The following is a 17,322-nucleotide window of genomic DNA, read 5'->3' on the forward strand; positions in this document are numbered from 1 at the left end:
TGTAAGCAACATTAATTATGTGAACGCAATTATGTATAAATAATAAAAATGAATAAAATCCAAACATTAAAGCCATTTATTGCGAAAAACTTAAGAAAAAGTCAAAGCAGTTTGTAATTTCAAATTTGAATTGGCGCTTAGTTGCGCAGTAGTCGTTACACAGCACTGTCATTCCTGCGTGAGTTGGCAGCACCGCGTTTTAGTGCTGCCCAGCGCGCACATTAAACATATGTTCGCTGCGCTCTCAGCAGCAAGAAGAAGTATCATAACAAAGAAAATTTCGCGAATCAAGTTCATTTTAACGTTTGCATATAAACAAAATGTGATAAATGCATAATTAATAGAATCAAATTTAGCTCAACAAAATGGACAAGTCCAGCGCCTATGAGAAATTCACTGGCCATGTGGACCAACTGCGTAATACAGAATGCAGGTGAGCGTTTGTTTGTGTTTTTTTTTTTCTACACTGGGGCTGCAAACGGACCGGCAACAGTTTGTTATTGCGCAAAGGAAAAAAGTGCCTGCAAATTGCATTATAATTCGGCATTCAAAGCATTTTCTGCTGATATTGATCAAACAACATAATGTGTTGCTGCCAGTGCTCAACAACAGCCAGCACAGCGGGTTGCACCTTCGCAATGACGTCATCAAATACCTGTGCAATAAGTGGCTTACAGTGGGCACTCTTAACAGTGAACTATAAAAGTATGGATACGAGAAAAATAAGTTGACTATTAATAGAACAGGCTTATATTTATTGATTCTCTTAGGTTTTTTGTCATAGATCTATTTTAAACATTACCACGTAGTTGCTCCAAGTCCAAGAGCTAAGCTTTGGTAACTTGATCAAGGCAGCGTATAGCAATACATTTTTGTAGATTGTGTAAATTTATAAACATCCGAAGTGTGCATATTCTTGATCATTCCTGACAGCTGTTGCGATATAGCCTTGCATATATGGCAGATCGGATTACATTACCGCATAGTTGGCACAGAAACAAACTTATCGAGCTTTACTCTGTTCCATGCAATCTCATCAGAATCGAATTATCAAATCATATGGTTTTTATAGGAACAATCGGCTTAAAGTTGAAGCTGATGTTGAGTTTATGTAAAAAAGTTTCTTTATTTGCTCGACATAGGCACTGGCAATTTTCTGCCTGTAGGCAATCATCAATAGGAAAACCCTTTTTCAACGTGCCACCCGTCTAAATATATTGTACGCATTATTAACTCCACAATATGGTAAACTCTTTTTAGCCAAAAGCAAAAGATTGCATGCTTCCAGCAGATTGCCGAGTGCATCATGTCAGCAGCTTTGGCCGGTCACATCAATTATGCCGCACACTGTGGCACAGCCACCAATGTGTTGTTGCTCTTTTGCGAGGATTTCGATTCGGTGGTGCGCATGAGCGCCGAGGAGAATCTAAACAAAATCTTTCGAGCCTTGGAAAAGACGCGCGTCAGTCGCATCTTGATGGATTTATATGGTGAAATCAAGCGGAACGGTAATCAGCGGTAAGTTCGGCCATATAAATACTTAAAACCTCGATAACTAATTTAACTTCTGTACGCTTTCCAGATCGCTGCGCATATGTCTGAATCTGTTTGCATACTATGCGCCGCAAATCAAGGAGAAGCACATCAAATGGTATGCTGTGCGCCTGCTGCAATGCATATCCATTATGTCGCAGCGCAAGGAGACGCTACTCCAGGAGACACTAAGCGATTTTGTCAAGCATTTTGGACGCTACGTGCAGCAGGGTCTCAACGATAGCGAAACGTGCAAATTGCTTGAGGTAAAGTAGCGTTAAAATGCCAGATAGTTATAGTTAGCTTGAGTAAGTCGTTAGTTAGTTAGTCGAGCTGAGATTCGAACATAGATTCTACTAGGAATGTCCCTGTCCATATAATTTTGTTTATTTTAAGGAGTACATTAAACTGGGCTTTGTAATATGCATCGGATATCAGTTTAATTTTAATATTATTGTCGAGTTAAACTAGTCTTTTAAAAGTAATTGTATTTTAAGTCAATGTGCCTTGAGTCTTAAACTCTAATCAACTAAATTAGCCGAGCTTGCAAGCATTTGTGTATCAGAGGCTTCCGGTTGTCTGTCTCAATTGCTTGCCCGACTCCCAATTGGCCGGAACGTGCCACGCTATATGTCGATTTGTTGATTCACATCTCTCAATTTCTTTGATTGCAGACATTCCTTGGCAACATCAGCTCGGATTGCGCGGTGAAGCGTCGCTGCTCGGCACAAAATTGCATCAGTTTGATTGAGCATGCGCGCAATAGAAGCCTTATGGCCAGGCATGGACTGAGCAAAGTGATTGGTAAGCCAACAAATGCCGGATATGAAGTGTGCACGTGCACGTCTCTATATAGAATATATATACATATATATCTATATCATGGAAAATACCAAGTGTATCAATTGTTAATGCAGCTGTCGGCTGTGGCATTTATTTGTGCGAATATTTAGAATTGCTTTTTGTTCTCAATTGTTGTTTGTTTTCTAAACTAATCCGTGAGCCAAATGTTGTTGCAATCACAGTTGCTGTTGTTGCTTACCATTTGACGCATTTACCGAATGCAAACAGAAAAAATCGTTTTAGTTTCATCAATAATGAAAACTGTGCTTAAAAAGCGTGTAACGGCTTTAACGCGCCAAATGCCAAGTGCCACATACCTATAGACCATTCACATATATGTAAATATATGTGTGTGCATTTGAAATATTTTTTAATATTCTAAAAAGCCACAAATCCATTGAAAATACCATTTCAAAATATACAACCCAGCGCATTGTGGACTTTACGGGGCTTGGGCCATGGGGCATGGGGCATGGGGCTTAGGTTTGAGTTTGAGTTTAGGTTTGGGTGCGGTCCGTTGAGGACTATACAAACTAACTGTAAATGCAATCACAGTCAGTCAGAGCATTTTCTATGGTGTTTATTTGTCTGTCTGCTGTGTGTATGTGAGTGCGTGTGTGTGTACGTGTGTGCCTGGGTGAGTGCGCGAGGCAGCCGCAGCTAAAACTGAAATGTCTGTTGATATAAATTATATTTCTATATTGCAGTTGGTTACCTCTTGCATGCGCTGCATTGCCAAGTATATCTATATGTAATGCATATATGTGTGTGGATATTTTTTACGAATTTGTTTCGATTTTAGACAACGGAAACGAGCCAGTTTTTATTTAGCTATTTTTGTCTGGCAACTGCAGCAATAACTGCACTGCCAACAAAAATCATACCAACTACACACGAACGAGAGAAGTGCATTGTATAAATTTCGAATAACAAAAAGCAAAAATACCTAGAATAAGTTTTAATTTTTGCAGCACAAATCATTTTTTATTGAATTTTCATAGAACGCTTTATTGGCAAACATGGCGTAAAGGTAAATGCGCAGCATTTTCATATTTAGGAATAGATTGCAATTTTTACTGGTGCACTTCAAGTGCCTAAGTATTTGTGTTGATTTAAAAATCAAATTCAAAACTTTATACAATTACACACACAATTTGTTTACATTAAACAATTTATATTTGCATTTGTGACCCAAAAAAAAAACCATAATACCCATAAATTTCGAATTTGGTTTTACGGTCAGAAGGTAAATTTATGCATCTAATGCTAACTGTATGTGGAATGCCATCTTTCTGGGCTGTGCTACATTGCGCTTTTCAGCTTTTTAGTTGTTTACCTTCAAATCAACTCCTTCAACTTCTGGCCTGTGTGGCTGTGTCAACTTCCAGCCACTGCTCGGCAAGTGCATGCCACAATGGCTGGTGGCAACAACAGCAACAACAGCAACAATCACAACAACAAAAACCACAACTACTCAGTGCACAGTCTGCCGCCTCTTTTTATGGCAGCCATCAGTGTAGCACTTGCAACACACTGACGCCCCCCTCTCAACCCCCTTTTATACGCCGCAATCTTGTGTCTTGCGCCTTGGCATGCCCCAACAAACACTCAGTAGGAGTAAGGTCCTTAACGCTATTGCTCCTGCTGCACCCTCTGCTGCCGCAGCTTCTGCTGTTTGTCTGTTTGTTTGAGGCTGTAAGGCAGGCAAAATGAAATTTATGCACTTGGACACTTCCCTGTAATAATTCATGCGAAATTGAATCAGATATTCATTCCTGTGCAGCTTTAAAAGGATAATCAACTTTATAAACAGCCAGCAAACAACACCAGCTCCAAATTTATGCAGACAGCAGTTGTCGCGGCGATTCGTTGCAAAACAAAAGTGACCAAATTGTACATAAACAGCCGAGTAAACAATTTGACCAAGTTAACAAGTTATCCAACTTCCATTTATTTTCTTTTCTGAACACTTATAATTTGATTGTAGTTTAATGATTTGATGTATGGGCAAAAAGCACAATCCACTTCTTTTAAGTATTAAGGAGTATGGTTTTTCAGCGATATATAATACAAAGCGTAGTGCTAAAAGGAAATAATAAAGCATAGAAGCGTACGTAAGAGACAAAGGGCGGCATCTTCTTCAATATTATGTGTATAGATCTAGCATTAATTATATCCATGACTATCTCTATGAACAAAGCGATCACAAACGATCAACAGTAATTTTAAAAACATCGCCTTTCTATGCGATTTTCATAAATCCCTGCCCAACATTTTTATCTCTCATTTTTAATCTCTTGTCATTATTTCTCTTTTTCCCATTGTTAATCTCTTTGCCTGTCTTTCTCTCTCTCTCTGTCGGACATACTTTTACTCTCTGACCTACTCTTTCTTTCGTTGCCTGCTCTTTTTCTGTCTTTCTCTCTCTCAATCGCTGCTTTTCTCTCTCTTTTTATACCATTTTTTCGCTCCGAATTCCCTCCTTGCATTTCTTTTTTACCTAGTTTATTCAGTGTCTTTAAGTCTTCATTTTTTTATCTTTCTCTTATTCGCACTTATTCGCCTTTCTACGCAACTTTCATTTTCTTATATAAGCATACTTCATACTTTAGTGTGTTCCTCTTTTGGCGAGAAATAAGCATGAGCAAATATCGCATGAAACAGTTAATGATTATTTTTAAATGAATTAATTTTTATTGCTATTAGAAGGTACTTTAATATAATATTTTTTTTTTTTTTTTAACTTGAATCAAAAGTAAACGGCTCAAACAAAACATATAATAATATTCTGACAAACGTAACATCTTCAATATTTCATAAGCTTGAGTGCTGCTCATTTCTGTGCCATTTTATATAATTCATGCAATCCATTGTCGAAATTGTCGCAACGTTGGGAATGTGGCAGTTCTTAAATGTGTGGCAGCTAGGTAGGCAGCTTCTGCAAAAGTGCCACTCAATCAAGTTGAATATTTCAGGCGTCAACTGATAAAAATGTGGCATGAAAAACTTTTCCCAGCTAGACAGGCATTGCACTGCGCATTTCATATTAATTTGTGAGATTAAACACCTCGCGCCTTATCAGGCATTAATTGAGTGCCTTAAACGTGCCTCAAGCAGCTGAATTCATCTTAACTCTGGCCTAAGTTCTTTGCGGCTTATGGGCACAATTAATTGATACACACATGGAACATGGGCAACAAGTTTTATGCTGCTGCCCAAAGTCAATTGGATGGGGTCATATAAAAGTTGCTCCGGCACGGCGAAAAGTGTTTTTCAATTTTGCGGGAAACCCAAAGGAAAACGGCAAACTAATTGAGTAACAAAGTTGCAACATGGCATTTTGTGATTGGTGGCGTATACGTAATAAAAAGAGAGAGCACACAAGCATTCAGCGCAGCCTATGTGGGCGCGTGTGTGTGCAGGAATGTGTGTGACGACGCAAAGTCTATAAATATAAGATGAAAACTTTTCAATGAGATAAATTTAATTGGTGGCAATTTGTTGCAAAACGTACGAGGGCGAGAGAGTGCGAAAAAGTTACCAAAGAAATATGAACTGCAATTGGCCAAAGGTATGTGGGAGTGTGTATGTCTGTATGCTTGTGGATGCGCTGCATAGTTTGAGTTTGCGTTTTTAATTTGTGGCAGCAGCAACCGTAAGTTGTGCGCCGAACAAAAGGCATTAACCAAAAGTTGTCTATAGCTATTTATATACAGTTTACTGATAGCCTGTACTCACCTGATTTCATCCTGCCAGAAATGCTGCTGATGGATCAACAAACGAGCTGCGTGCTAGGCGCCTTGGGTTTGCTGCGTCTGCTGTTGCCGCAGCTTATACGCGGCTACTCGTCGGATTACCAGGATGATGGCGACTCCGTGGTGGATGCCGGACAACAGCAGCAACAACAACTGGCAGCTGCGTCCGATTGCCGGCAAATTATTGAAATTTATGATTATTGTTTGCACCTGCTGAGCACGCAGCACACAGCGAATCACGCCATCATAAATGCTGCACTGGAGGTCATCAATGGCATACTCCAGGCGCTACAGGATGGCCCACCAGCTGCGACACAGGCGTCGGGGCAGGCAGGCTTTGGCGGACTGGCGCAAAGTTTGCGCCAACTGCTGTGCAATCAACAACTGGAGCACAATGAGTATTTGCGGCGAAGGAAATCATTAAAAAATCAAATATTCCAATTGAAAAATTACGAAGTGGGTACAAGTCAACAGGAGCAGGCAGCCGGCGGTACAGCAAGGCAAATGCAAATGGCGAAGAATTCGAATGCCAAACTGCAGCAGCAAAAGTGTCAACAACAACAACAACAACAGGAGCAACTGCAGATTGGCAACAACTCGCTGCGAGTCGTGGGAATTAATGCCACGGCTGATGATGCTGACACCGAGGAAGATGCTGCTGCAAGTTCCGCTGCTGATGAAGGTAAAGTAAATAATGCAGAGTCTAGTTGAGCGTGTGTGTGTGTGTGTGTAAGAGTGTGTGCAGTCATGTGCGACAGTGACATGCTGACGGACTGACAAGCAGACAGACCGAAAGACAGACAGACAGACAAGCAAACAGATAGACCGCACCGAAATCAAGAAAAGTGAGCAATGCCACTGTCACACATAGTCTACTCCCCCCCTCCCCCCCCTGCGTTGCACTGCACCGCCAGGCCCACACAATGCACATATGAAAATTATTAGTGCATGCTTTTAGGCGGCGGCGCATGCAAAATGAGGTCAACGGGAAATTTGCATTCGCCACCGCCAGCGACAACAACAACTGTTTACACAAATTGTAAAGCTAAACCCAATGCGAATTCCCTTCACCTCGCAGCAGTCAAAAAAACATCGCGACATCAAATTAGAAATGCTGCACGAAGCATTAGCGAATGCGTGGCAAGCAACACATCAGATGAGGATGAACTCCACCAGCAGGCCCTTGATGATAACGACGATGATGGTGACGATGACATGGAGCTGCTAAGTGCCATTGCGGATGATGAGTACGATGATGGCTTCACAAGGCTTTCGCAACTAAATGAGGCACAACCGACTGTGTCAGCGGCATTGAAAATGCCAAATATAACAGCTGCTGCGGCAGCAGCAACAACAGTAGCTGTGGATGTGAATGTGGATGTTGCATCAATGCCTAAACCTCAGGCCGTGCAGCATCAATCGTCGCTACAGAATCTGCTTGCCAGCGATGACAGATCCCAGCATTTGAGTGACATCGACAATGAATCCTTCAACAGCATCGATTTCGATGCGGAAATAACAATTGCTGGCGTCAGAGAGCAACAGACAGCAGCAACAGCAACAACAACGACAACAGCAACAGCAACATCAACAAACGAGTCAGCAGAGTCAATGCCAGATGCAACAGCAATTGGCACATTCTTCAACAATTTGTTGTCCCATTCAAATGCAGGTGAGTTGTTCATGCCAATACATAACTTTATTGTGTTTTGATACCTCTTAAATCAAAAAGTTTGAAGGGTATATCATGATGATGAATGGGAAATATAGCTGAACTTAGAGCAAAGTATGGATATCTCATAAAAATGTAAATATGTTTTTTAGGGATATAAAATAACATGACCTCTGAACATTTATAAGAGATTTAATAATTATTTGTAAAACGTAATAGCTGATTTAACGAATTTATAGTAATATCCTTAAATATCGTTTATGCATTTTATGCAAATTCCAGATCTCAAATGAAAAAGTACGTATTTCATAGTTGAGAATAGATTTCATATGCCTTACACACATATATTTCATTATTGTACTTGAAAACGCAAATAACGGACGATTGGAAAACAGTTTTCATTTGATGTTATTGGATTTCGCGGTCTGCCGTTTTTTGTTTTCCATTTCACCGCATTTATTTACAATATTTGTGCATGGCAATCAAATTATTTGCATAATTGCAGCAGAGTGCGGGCACAGAGAGGGCGAGATAAAAAGAGAGAGAGAGAGAGAAATGGAACGAGAGTGAGACAGTTATAGAGGCCCGGAGAGGCAGACAACAAGTTGGCTACTAAATTTGCATGTTGCCTTTTGCCAATTGCACTTGCAATTTAATGAAGCGTAATTGTTGTTGTTGTGCACTATGTTGCCTGCTCCCTGTGGAGTCAACAACAACAAGAGCAGCAACTAAATTAAATTAGGCAATGCTCGAACGAGTTACTGCCAGTCCAGAGCAGCATGCATAGATGCAGATGGTAAAGGGATAGAGTGGGTGAGGCAAGGCAAGACGAGGCGCGGCGCGGCGCGGCGAGGCGCAAGTTGCATGCATCATTTGTCGCTTCAGTGGCTGCGCGTCGCTTGCAACTTTTTGTTGCTTTTGTGTCCCGTCTGTTGACATGACAACAGCAGCAACAACAACAACAACAATTACAACAGCAGCAACACAAAAGTCAATAGCATTAGCAAACAATGTTTGCCATTCGAGAATTGAATTCATTTCGATTGAGAAAACGGCAAAGTTGTTCAAACTTATAAACAGTTGATGAATGCATATTTGAATGCATGCGTTCATTCGCTAATGGCAGCACGTCTCGATTTGTTAGTAACAACAAGTTCTTTGTATCTGTGTGTGCATGTGTGTGTGTGCGTGTGTGTGCGTACTGCGCCTGCAGGTAGTCAACAAAAGATTTTGCCATGAACCCAAAAAAAAAGTGGCAAAAATAAAGAGATACGGTAGGCGGCTGTGTCCTGTCTTATGTGTGTGCGTGCATGTGTTTGATGTTTGGGTGTGCTCGTGTTAATAAGCAGTGGAAATGCTGCGCACAGAGCCGGAAGCACTAATTAAACGAATGAATTGTATGTGCGTGCGAGAGAGTGCGCTATATGTTATGCGCTATGAGCGAAAGAGCCGGCAATATATGTGTGAAAAAGAGCAAAGAGAAAAGAAAAAAGATGTAAAAAGAAAGCTTAAGCAACTACTTGACGTAAATGTTGGGCTTAAATTCGCCGTCTCTTTCTCTGACTGTCTGTCTGTTTGATAGTCTGTTTGTCCGTGTGTGGGCTGCGGATTAAGCTTGAAACATGGCAATGCATTTACCGCGAACAATCCTATGCGAGGACAACCTCCAGCTCCATCTCCCACCCTTGTCGCTCCCTTCCCTGCGCTGTTTTAGTTGCGCGAATGCTGCTGCCACTTGGCCAAAGCATCACACTGCAAGTTGGCAACAAAGTGGTTAAGACAAATGGGTTACGTGATAAAATGCGGTTACTCAAATTGCATGTATGCAAGCTTACATCTTATGTCACTGTGTGTGTGTGTGTGTGTGTGTGTGTGTGCTTGTGTGAGTGTGTATGTGTGTATGTGTGCGAGTGTGTATGTATGTGTGTGCCTGTTTGTGGGTGTTTTAGTTTATTTAGCATTGCCAACCAGCCAGCCAGAATTGCGAGCTAGGCCAGAGGATCTAGCGTTCATTTAGCTGCTTGTGCTTTGCATTTTTTGTTGTTGTTGTTGTTGTTGTTGCGCACTTATGCGCTATCAGCCATTTTACGCTGCCGCCTCACTCCCTCTTGCTAGTTATTGTTGTTGACTTTTTTCTATATATACATATGTATATCAGCCGCCGCCAATCTTCAACCGCAGCCAAAGAGCGTCACCAAATCCTGCAATTTGTATGCCCTAACAGTTGACCAGATCATCATGTTTATCACATTTTGTTTGGATGAAGATTTGGTTAATGCATAAAAATACAACTAACAAGTTGTTAAGAGTAAGTTTTTTATTAAACAAATCACTTTTTCTACGTTGCGGCATTAATTAATTTGTTTTGGCAATTGTACAAACGAAATATTTATTGATATAATTTCAAGAAAAGTGTCACGCCCCGCCAAAAGGATGGTTTATAAGCTCGGCTTTCAACTTCTTTTGGGCCGTGTTTTATTTGAAGCTTGAATTGTCGCATTTGTATAAAATTTAAAATTTAAAATTCTGTGTTACAATTTTTTCTATAAGTAGTATTGGGCTATTTTTTATTTTATATTGCGAATATTCATTCACTGTGAAAATGCTGAAAATAGTTTTTTAAAAAAATAATATGTTTAGATTTATATTATGTATGCAAACGAAATTTCCCAGAAAAATTCGGCTCACAAGTGTATCCAAACTTCATTATATCGCAAGTTCTTTCCCTGTTTTCATAAACAATTTTTTTTGTTTTCGGTTACTTTGCATATGCTGCTGTGGGTAGTAGGCGAGTCTTTTGGCTGGTTATGTGTCACCCATAAAGTGGCAGCCCACATTTCCCTCACATTTCTGCAAACAGTTCCAGTTCTTCTTCTTGCGCGTTTTCCGTTCGTGACTGCCACGTTTCCTACGCGGTTTTCGCTATCCCCTGCCTTTTTTTTGTGTTTTTCTTTTAGGGAGGTTTTTCCTCATCTTTTTTTACTGAGTATGTGTACTCATATGTACGCCCGCTAGTTTTATTTGTCATTTTGCTGTTGTTGCTCTTATTTTTAACGTGATTTTAAATAACAAAACTGTGCAAAAAGTTCTCGGGGCTGCTGCTGCTGCCGTTTTATAACAGTTTCAATTTGTGGCACTCAACTTTTGGGGGGCGTAACGCTCCCGCCCTTCACTGCTTAACTAAAACTATTAAAGCATAAAATGCAGCAGACAATCCAAAAGAATTACAAACATGTAGAGCACATGCATGCAAGTATTTTGGGGTATATGTCGGGGGCAACTCATAAAAACTGAAGCCAACTCAGCGCGTATCGTGTTGCGAGTGCCGTTGGTTAGTTCTTGGTTAGCTTTATGGACGCAATGAACCCGCTAATTGGCTGCCTATAAAATTCAAGATAAGTTCCCTGAGCTAGCTTTGGTTTAAGTACGAATGTAAGCTTTATATAATATTAAAATTAAAACTTGTGGGTGTTCAGAAAGTGTATAGTGGACCGTCCTAGCTGCTTATCATTTCCCTCGTTAGCTTATAAAACCTAAAACCTATACCTTATCTTATCGTGCTCCATTAAGAAATTTCGATAAATAACTTTCTCTTCACCCTAATCCTCGGATCCGCGCGGAAGTAACTTATAACTTTGTTTGAAATCTTACTCTAGTGCAAGCCATCTTTGTGTTATCCTAGCATAAACTGCATATTAGTTCACTTTCCACCTCCAGCCAGATCTTCAACGGAAGTTTCTGTTTTTCCGTTTTGCAATGTTGCTCTAATTTTACAGCGCGTTGCATGCGGTTGGTACATCCATTAGAAAATGCAACAACAACGACAATAGCAACAGCAACTAACAGATACAGCAGCTAAATAAAAACAATTTTTTAAGCCAACTTAAGTGCGGTTGCGGTCAATGGTGGCGGCCTCTCCCTCTCTTTCTCTGTCCCTTTCTCTTGCCTCTCTCTTACTCTCTCTCTCTCTCTCTCTCTCTCTCCTGTCTCTTTTCTCTCGCTTAACTTATGTGTACTATAAAATTTGAGTTTTCAATTAATTTCCAATAGCAATAGCTGCAGCTAAGGATAAGAATGTGCGGCACAAGTTGACTATATAGGAAAAAAGAATCGGAGTACTTAGTATGCTCTTACTCTTAATGCACGATTAGCAGATACCCTGTTTATTTGTTCTTCCATTTTGATATGATTTTCTGATTCATGTAAATGACATACATATAAGCAAACCCTTTCTAGATTTTCAATCAAATTTTAAGGAACGATTTACTTGAGTACCTATAAAATGATGCATAAAGGGTATGATCAGCAGCTCACGTGAATAGTTTTAGAGCTTTCAGACGGACCAAGCTCGGGCGGGGGAGAGAGGACTTTATTTTTATTGCCTTCTCGTGTTTAGAAAGTTTACAAACATTTTCCGTTTTGTTGCATTCTTAAAAGCCCCAATAGCCACGACGGCCACGATAGACAAATGTGCTTGGTAATTGGCTACAAGTTCTGGTCGGTCCAAGGAATGGCTAGTGCCCGAGGAGAGTAGGGGTGTGGGCTGGCGCGTTGAGGTAAGCTGGCAGGGAGGTAAACTACAATTAGCTTGAGCCAACTTCGGGCTCAGCATTAGTGTCAGGCCAAGTTATCTGGCAAAGTTTCGACTGCTCAACTGAGCTGCTTTTTGTCTTGCAGCCTCGGAGTCGGTCAGTAAGCTCTTTCGTCAATCAAGCGGCCCCAAATCCACGCCAACCAAGTCGACGCCAACCACTGATAAATCGGATGCAGCATCGACGGCTTCCCTGACGCTTTCGTTGAGCTCGTTGGCCAGCAGCAGTGCAGCTGGGCTGCAGGAGCACCAGCCTTCAATAACAGAGACGCCCACGCCCGTGGAGGAGACTACAGGTTCGGCCAGTGGCTCGTACACGGCATCCACGGCTCTGCTGATGGATGTGCCGGGATCTACTGCAGCAGCAGAGTCTGAACTGGAGCCGCAGCTGCGTCGCACGCCCAATGGTAAGTCAGCCGCTGTCCATGTGCAGCAACTAATTAGATTCTTTATCCTGCTAGCTAATCCCTTTCTGGCGGAGAGCTCACCGCTTAAGCAAACGATATCGGGCCGTGCGCTAATCAGCGTGAAAATTGGCAGCATTCTGGAGCAATCCCTTCTCTACTACACTTCACGGCTGCTCGCCGCGCGTTTCCTACTGACCGGCCAAGCGGCTGGTCTGCACCCGGACAATGTCAGTCGTGTCTCCATCAAGAGCCTGTCGCTGGCCGTGATGGCGCAATGTGTGCGCCTGGCTCCACGTGTGCTGCAACTGCCACTGGAGATCAGCGAGCAGGAGCTGCAGCTGCTCGAGCAAGTCAGCGCCAACAGCACCCAGGCTTCCAGTCCGCAGAGCAGCAACAACTCGCAGCGAAGCACGGAGCTGGACCCGTTGGCTGGTCAACCAATGACGAGCTCGCTGCTAGAATCAAGTATTGACAATGCAGATAATCAGTTGCTCCTTGAGATTAAGGACGATCACTTTGGGCCCAGCACCTGCCCCGCCTATCTGCAACAATCGCCCACGCTGAGTCGCAGCGCAGATGCCGCGCTGCTGCAATGCCAATTAGAGGCTAGACGCCCGTCGAATCTACGACAGACAAGTGTGCCCGATAGTCAACTATCTAGATCGGAGATCATAGGCAGCGCGTATCGCGTCACAGTTGCCTCTGAGGATGCGCCCCCATTGGCGCTGCCACCGCTGCCGCCCAAGCGCACCAAATCTATGCGCAGTCGCACCGGTTGCACGAATACAATTGCAGCGCCCTCGCCTATGATGACACCTAAGGCAACCGCTGGCGGTCAAGCTCTGTCAGATGTGCTGCTCTATCACGGACACTGTGATCCCATGTTGCGCGGCGGCGTTCAGCAAATTGTGGGCAACTTTGTGCAGGCAAGCAGTGCCGGTCGCAGCCTGCAACTCCAGCCTGGACTCGGGCTGTCGCATCTGCTGCTGGCCATTTTGCTAAAGGTATGCGAGATTTACACTACACTGGCAACAATAGTGTTGTATAGCCACAGGCGCCACGAGCGTTCTACTTTGAGTGTGAGTGTGTGTGTGTATGTGTATGTGTATGTGTGTGTGTGTGTGCGTGTGCGTGTTTGTGCGAGTGGCTTATCTGACACAGCTTAATGTGGCAAACTATGCTCTACATGCATTTATCTATTCATATATACTCGTATCTCTGCCCATTGCTTGAAGCTTGCACCTGCCCCTGCCGCACGTGGCAACCTTATGCATAACGCATACGCCGCGTTGTTTGCCCTGCCCTTTGGTTCTCTCCTTCCACATTCTATAAATATGCGCCTCCACCTTTTCGCTGTACGTTCTTTTTTTCTATGTTAAACCAACAAGCTAACATATTTTAACACATGCAGGCGAGCACATACGGCCCACACACACGCACACACAGACACGTGTCCGTATCAATGGCTGCTGCTGCAACCTTTTGAATATTTTGCAGCACTCGCTGCCTTTGCTGTTGCCGTTGCAGTTGCAGTTGCAGCTAAGCCGGCGGCATTTTGTGTCGGGTTGTTTTTCATTTGAAAATAAGAAAGAAAATTCTTATCGCTTTCGCAATGTGCAAGTGCAAATGCCCCTAAGGGTAGCAGCGCATCCGCTGCCAAAGCCACCAAAGCCACACACACAAACACACACACGCAGCCAAATGGAGAATGTGCGCATAACTTGCACATTGATTTCTCTCTTGAGAATTGTTGGGTACACAAATAGTATGTGGCCAGGCATTTGGATCGGGTTAAGTCCGAGTGGGAGTTCTTCTTATTGAATTCAATAATTTAGTGGCCAGCCGAAAATTTAAATTGCACTTGGCCCGCCCAAAAGCGCAATTTGATTATGCAATGTTGTTATGCAACGAGTTGAAAAGCGGCGAGAACGTGCCAGCTGAAAATCACATTAGATGCCTGCCCCATATAATGCCAGCAAATCCGTCTCAATGGCACTTGCCACATACACATACATGTACATACGTACCATCTATACAGTATGCAGAGTGAGTTCTTCCCTAGAGCAGGGCAACTGTGATAACAATAGCCCTTTGGCAGTGCTCGCTTCGCTTCGGCGAGGAAGAGCTTGTTAAGATTCGTTAAAAATGCACACACTCACACGCTCGTACACACACACACACACACACACACACTAACATATCTGCTTGTGCAAAACTTTTTGCTTGTGCAAACAATAAAACACAAATTCGCTTAGCAGCGCAAACTGAGCCAGAGCTCCAGCGTCTGGACTGTGCTTGGTCTGTTCTTGAGGCCAAGTATGAAGAAATTTAGTTGAAAAAAAAAAAAACCAAATTTTCCTTGCTTTTGCACATTTGCAGGGCTTTGAGGACGAGATACACACAGTGGTCATACAAGCGTTGAATGCATTCGATAAGATATTTCCGCATGTGGTGTCCAAATATTTGACAGGGCCGCCATGTCATTATCATGCTCATCAGAAGCGACAGCAGTTGCAGCAGCAGCAGCAGCCAAGTGGACAACAAAAGGGTCCCGGCCAGGCCCAAACATTTGCCCAACAAACTTTTCCAAAGAATCTGGATAATGCCTTAAGCAGTCAGCAGCAGCAGCAGGAGCAAGAGCAGCAACAATGGCACTCTAACGATGACAACTCGAGGGCAGACGAGCCCAGGATATGTGCCAGGTCGTCAGCCACTGATAATGATGAGCTGCTAGCTGCTCTTTTGAATGATTTTCAATTGCAATCGAAGCGCATGCAGCAGCACAGCAACAACAACAACAACAGCAACAGCAGCAATAGCAACAACCAATATAATGAGCCTGGCCCCTGCTGTGTGTTTGCCATTTCACCAAAATTGCTCTTGAACAAACTTCGATTGTGTCGTCACAATAAATACTGGTTGGTCCAGAATAAATATGCCGAAGTTATTTCCAATTTAAATTACGTTCTGCTGCGCTCCTACTACGCAAATTTCGACAGTGCCTTTGACAACAATAACAACAATAACAACGACAACAACAACAGCAACAACGACTCTAAGTTGGAGCCAAAGGGTCATCGGCCAGCCACGCCTGACGCCTGCAACTGGAGCACGGCCGCTTGTAACAAGGACATTGTCTGCACATATGAGGTAAGCAGTCAAATCGCCTTATTACCAAAAATAAAAAAAAGGAGGAAGCACCTGAAGCACATCTCTCTGGCTAAGCCAGAGGCTGCTTGGCTTGTTTATTGTGTAGATTATTTTTGTTTTGTATTCCCTTATAGAAGGTATTACAATTGTGTCTTGAAATGTGTTACATATTTAAGAATACATCTGCGATCCCATAAACTGCATATATTCCAGATCATGATCATCGTCGATATAGCCAAGTCTGCAAACTAGTTTCATAGGTTCGTCATTCTGTTTCAGACAGTTTATGTGTCAGAATCGTTATTCTTTCAATTATCTTTCCCAAGCTCAATAATTACGAGTGTTATTAATCTCTCAAGCTGCACAGCCATATCCGAAGCGGACCACTATATTACATGTTCGAAAAAGCTTGCGTATGTACGGGCATATCTAAGCCACACGTTTACATGAGTATTAAATCTTCGGTGTAAGATAGCTATTATATTTAGTGTTTTCTTTTTTTTTTGGTTCCGCATTCCTGGCAACTGGCTGCAAAAGCAATTGAAGTGCGCCAACCAACACCCACGCCGACCTCGCCACCCGTCCAGGCGTGGCCAACATCCTCTTATTGAACTTTTGTGCATTGAAGTGTGGCTCTTTGTGCATCTCTGCAGACGGCCCCCAATACGATCCGATCCGACTGACAGTTTGTTTTGCTTTTGGGGTTTTTCGCAGAGTATTTATAAACATGCATATACATATACACACATGTATACTATATATACTCTATATTTGTTGATTTATTATTTTGACAAAGCCAAGCAATTTGCTAAATGGTAAAAAGGGACGTACTTCGTACGTGTACACAGACTGAAGACTTAGCAAACAATTGTGCGCTGCGAGTGGGGCAGCAACGACTGTTGCCACATGCCCTGGTGAAAGAGGAAATGACACTTCTCGGGCGTATGAAAAGTCTTTGATTGAATATCCTTTGCTTTGAGTGAAAAGCTTTACAATAAATTAAAATCAATTAAATTGGAACTTTATACTGATGATTATAAGGTTAATTTAACTAATTTATTGTAAAGCTTTTCACATTAAATTATTTTAATTTGTACCAGATCGAAATGAGTTTAGGTTCAAATGTAGTACAATTATTTTAACAGATTCTAAGGTTGTTAAGCCTTGTCGAGCAAACAGTTCAGTCACAGTTCATAGGAGACTACTTTCTAAGCTTTCCTAAGGAACAACCTATTCAAGATTGAAAGACATTAATTAATTGTTGAAAGTTGTACTAATACAAGTGGGAAAATGTACTATTTTTTTTAAAGATTTTTGGAGGCGTAAACATTTTATTATTTATTTTAATTATAATTTTAGATGTAAATCTTT

General features: G+C 42.1%; 1 protein-coding gene across 2 annotated transcripts in view; it reads left to right on the forward strand.

Moving 5' to 3' along the window:
- Positions 1–240: 240 nt before the first annotated feature.
- Positions 241–17,322, forward strand: part of htt (huntingtin) — a 47,587-nt gene continuing 30,505 nt past the window's right edge. Inside the window, exons 1-9 of one of the 2 annotated variants that reach the window (XM_002053948.4) lie at positions 241–433; positions 1,261–1,518; positions 1,583–1,799; positions 2,208–2,337; positions 6,133–6,813; positions 7,210–7,803; positions 12,481–12,801; positions 12,856–13,805; positions 15,181–15,951. In XM_002053948.4, the coding sequence (XP_002053984.1) occupies positions 366–433; positions 1,261–1,518; positions 1,583–1,799; positions 2,208–2,337; positions 6,133–6,813; positions 7,210–7,803; positions 12,481–12,801; positions 12,856–13,805; positions 15,181–15,951 (3,990 nt within the window). In that variant the 5' untranslated portion in view covers positions 241–365. The remainder of the gene's footprint in view (positions 434–1,260; positions 1,519–1,582; positions 1,800–2,207; positions 2,338–6,132; positions 6,814–7,209; positions 7,804–12,480; positions 12,802–12,855; positions 13,806–15,180; positions 15,952–17,322) is intronic. The other variant, XM_032438486.2, reaches the window with a different exon arrangement.

This window comes from Drosophila virilis, chromosome 2 (assembly GCF_030788295.1).
Source record: "Drosophila virilis strain 15010-1051.87 chromosome 2, Dvir_AGI_RSII-ME, whole genome shotgun sequence".
In the NCBI taxonomy this organism is placed as follows: Eukaryota; Metazoa; Arthropoda; class Insecta; order Diptera; family Drosophilidae; genus Drosophila; species Drosophila virilis.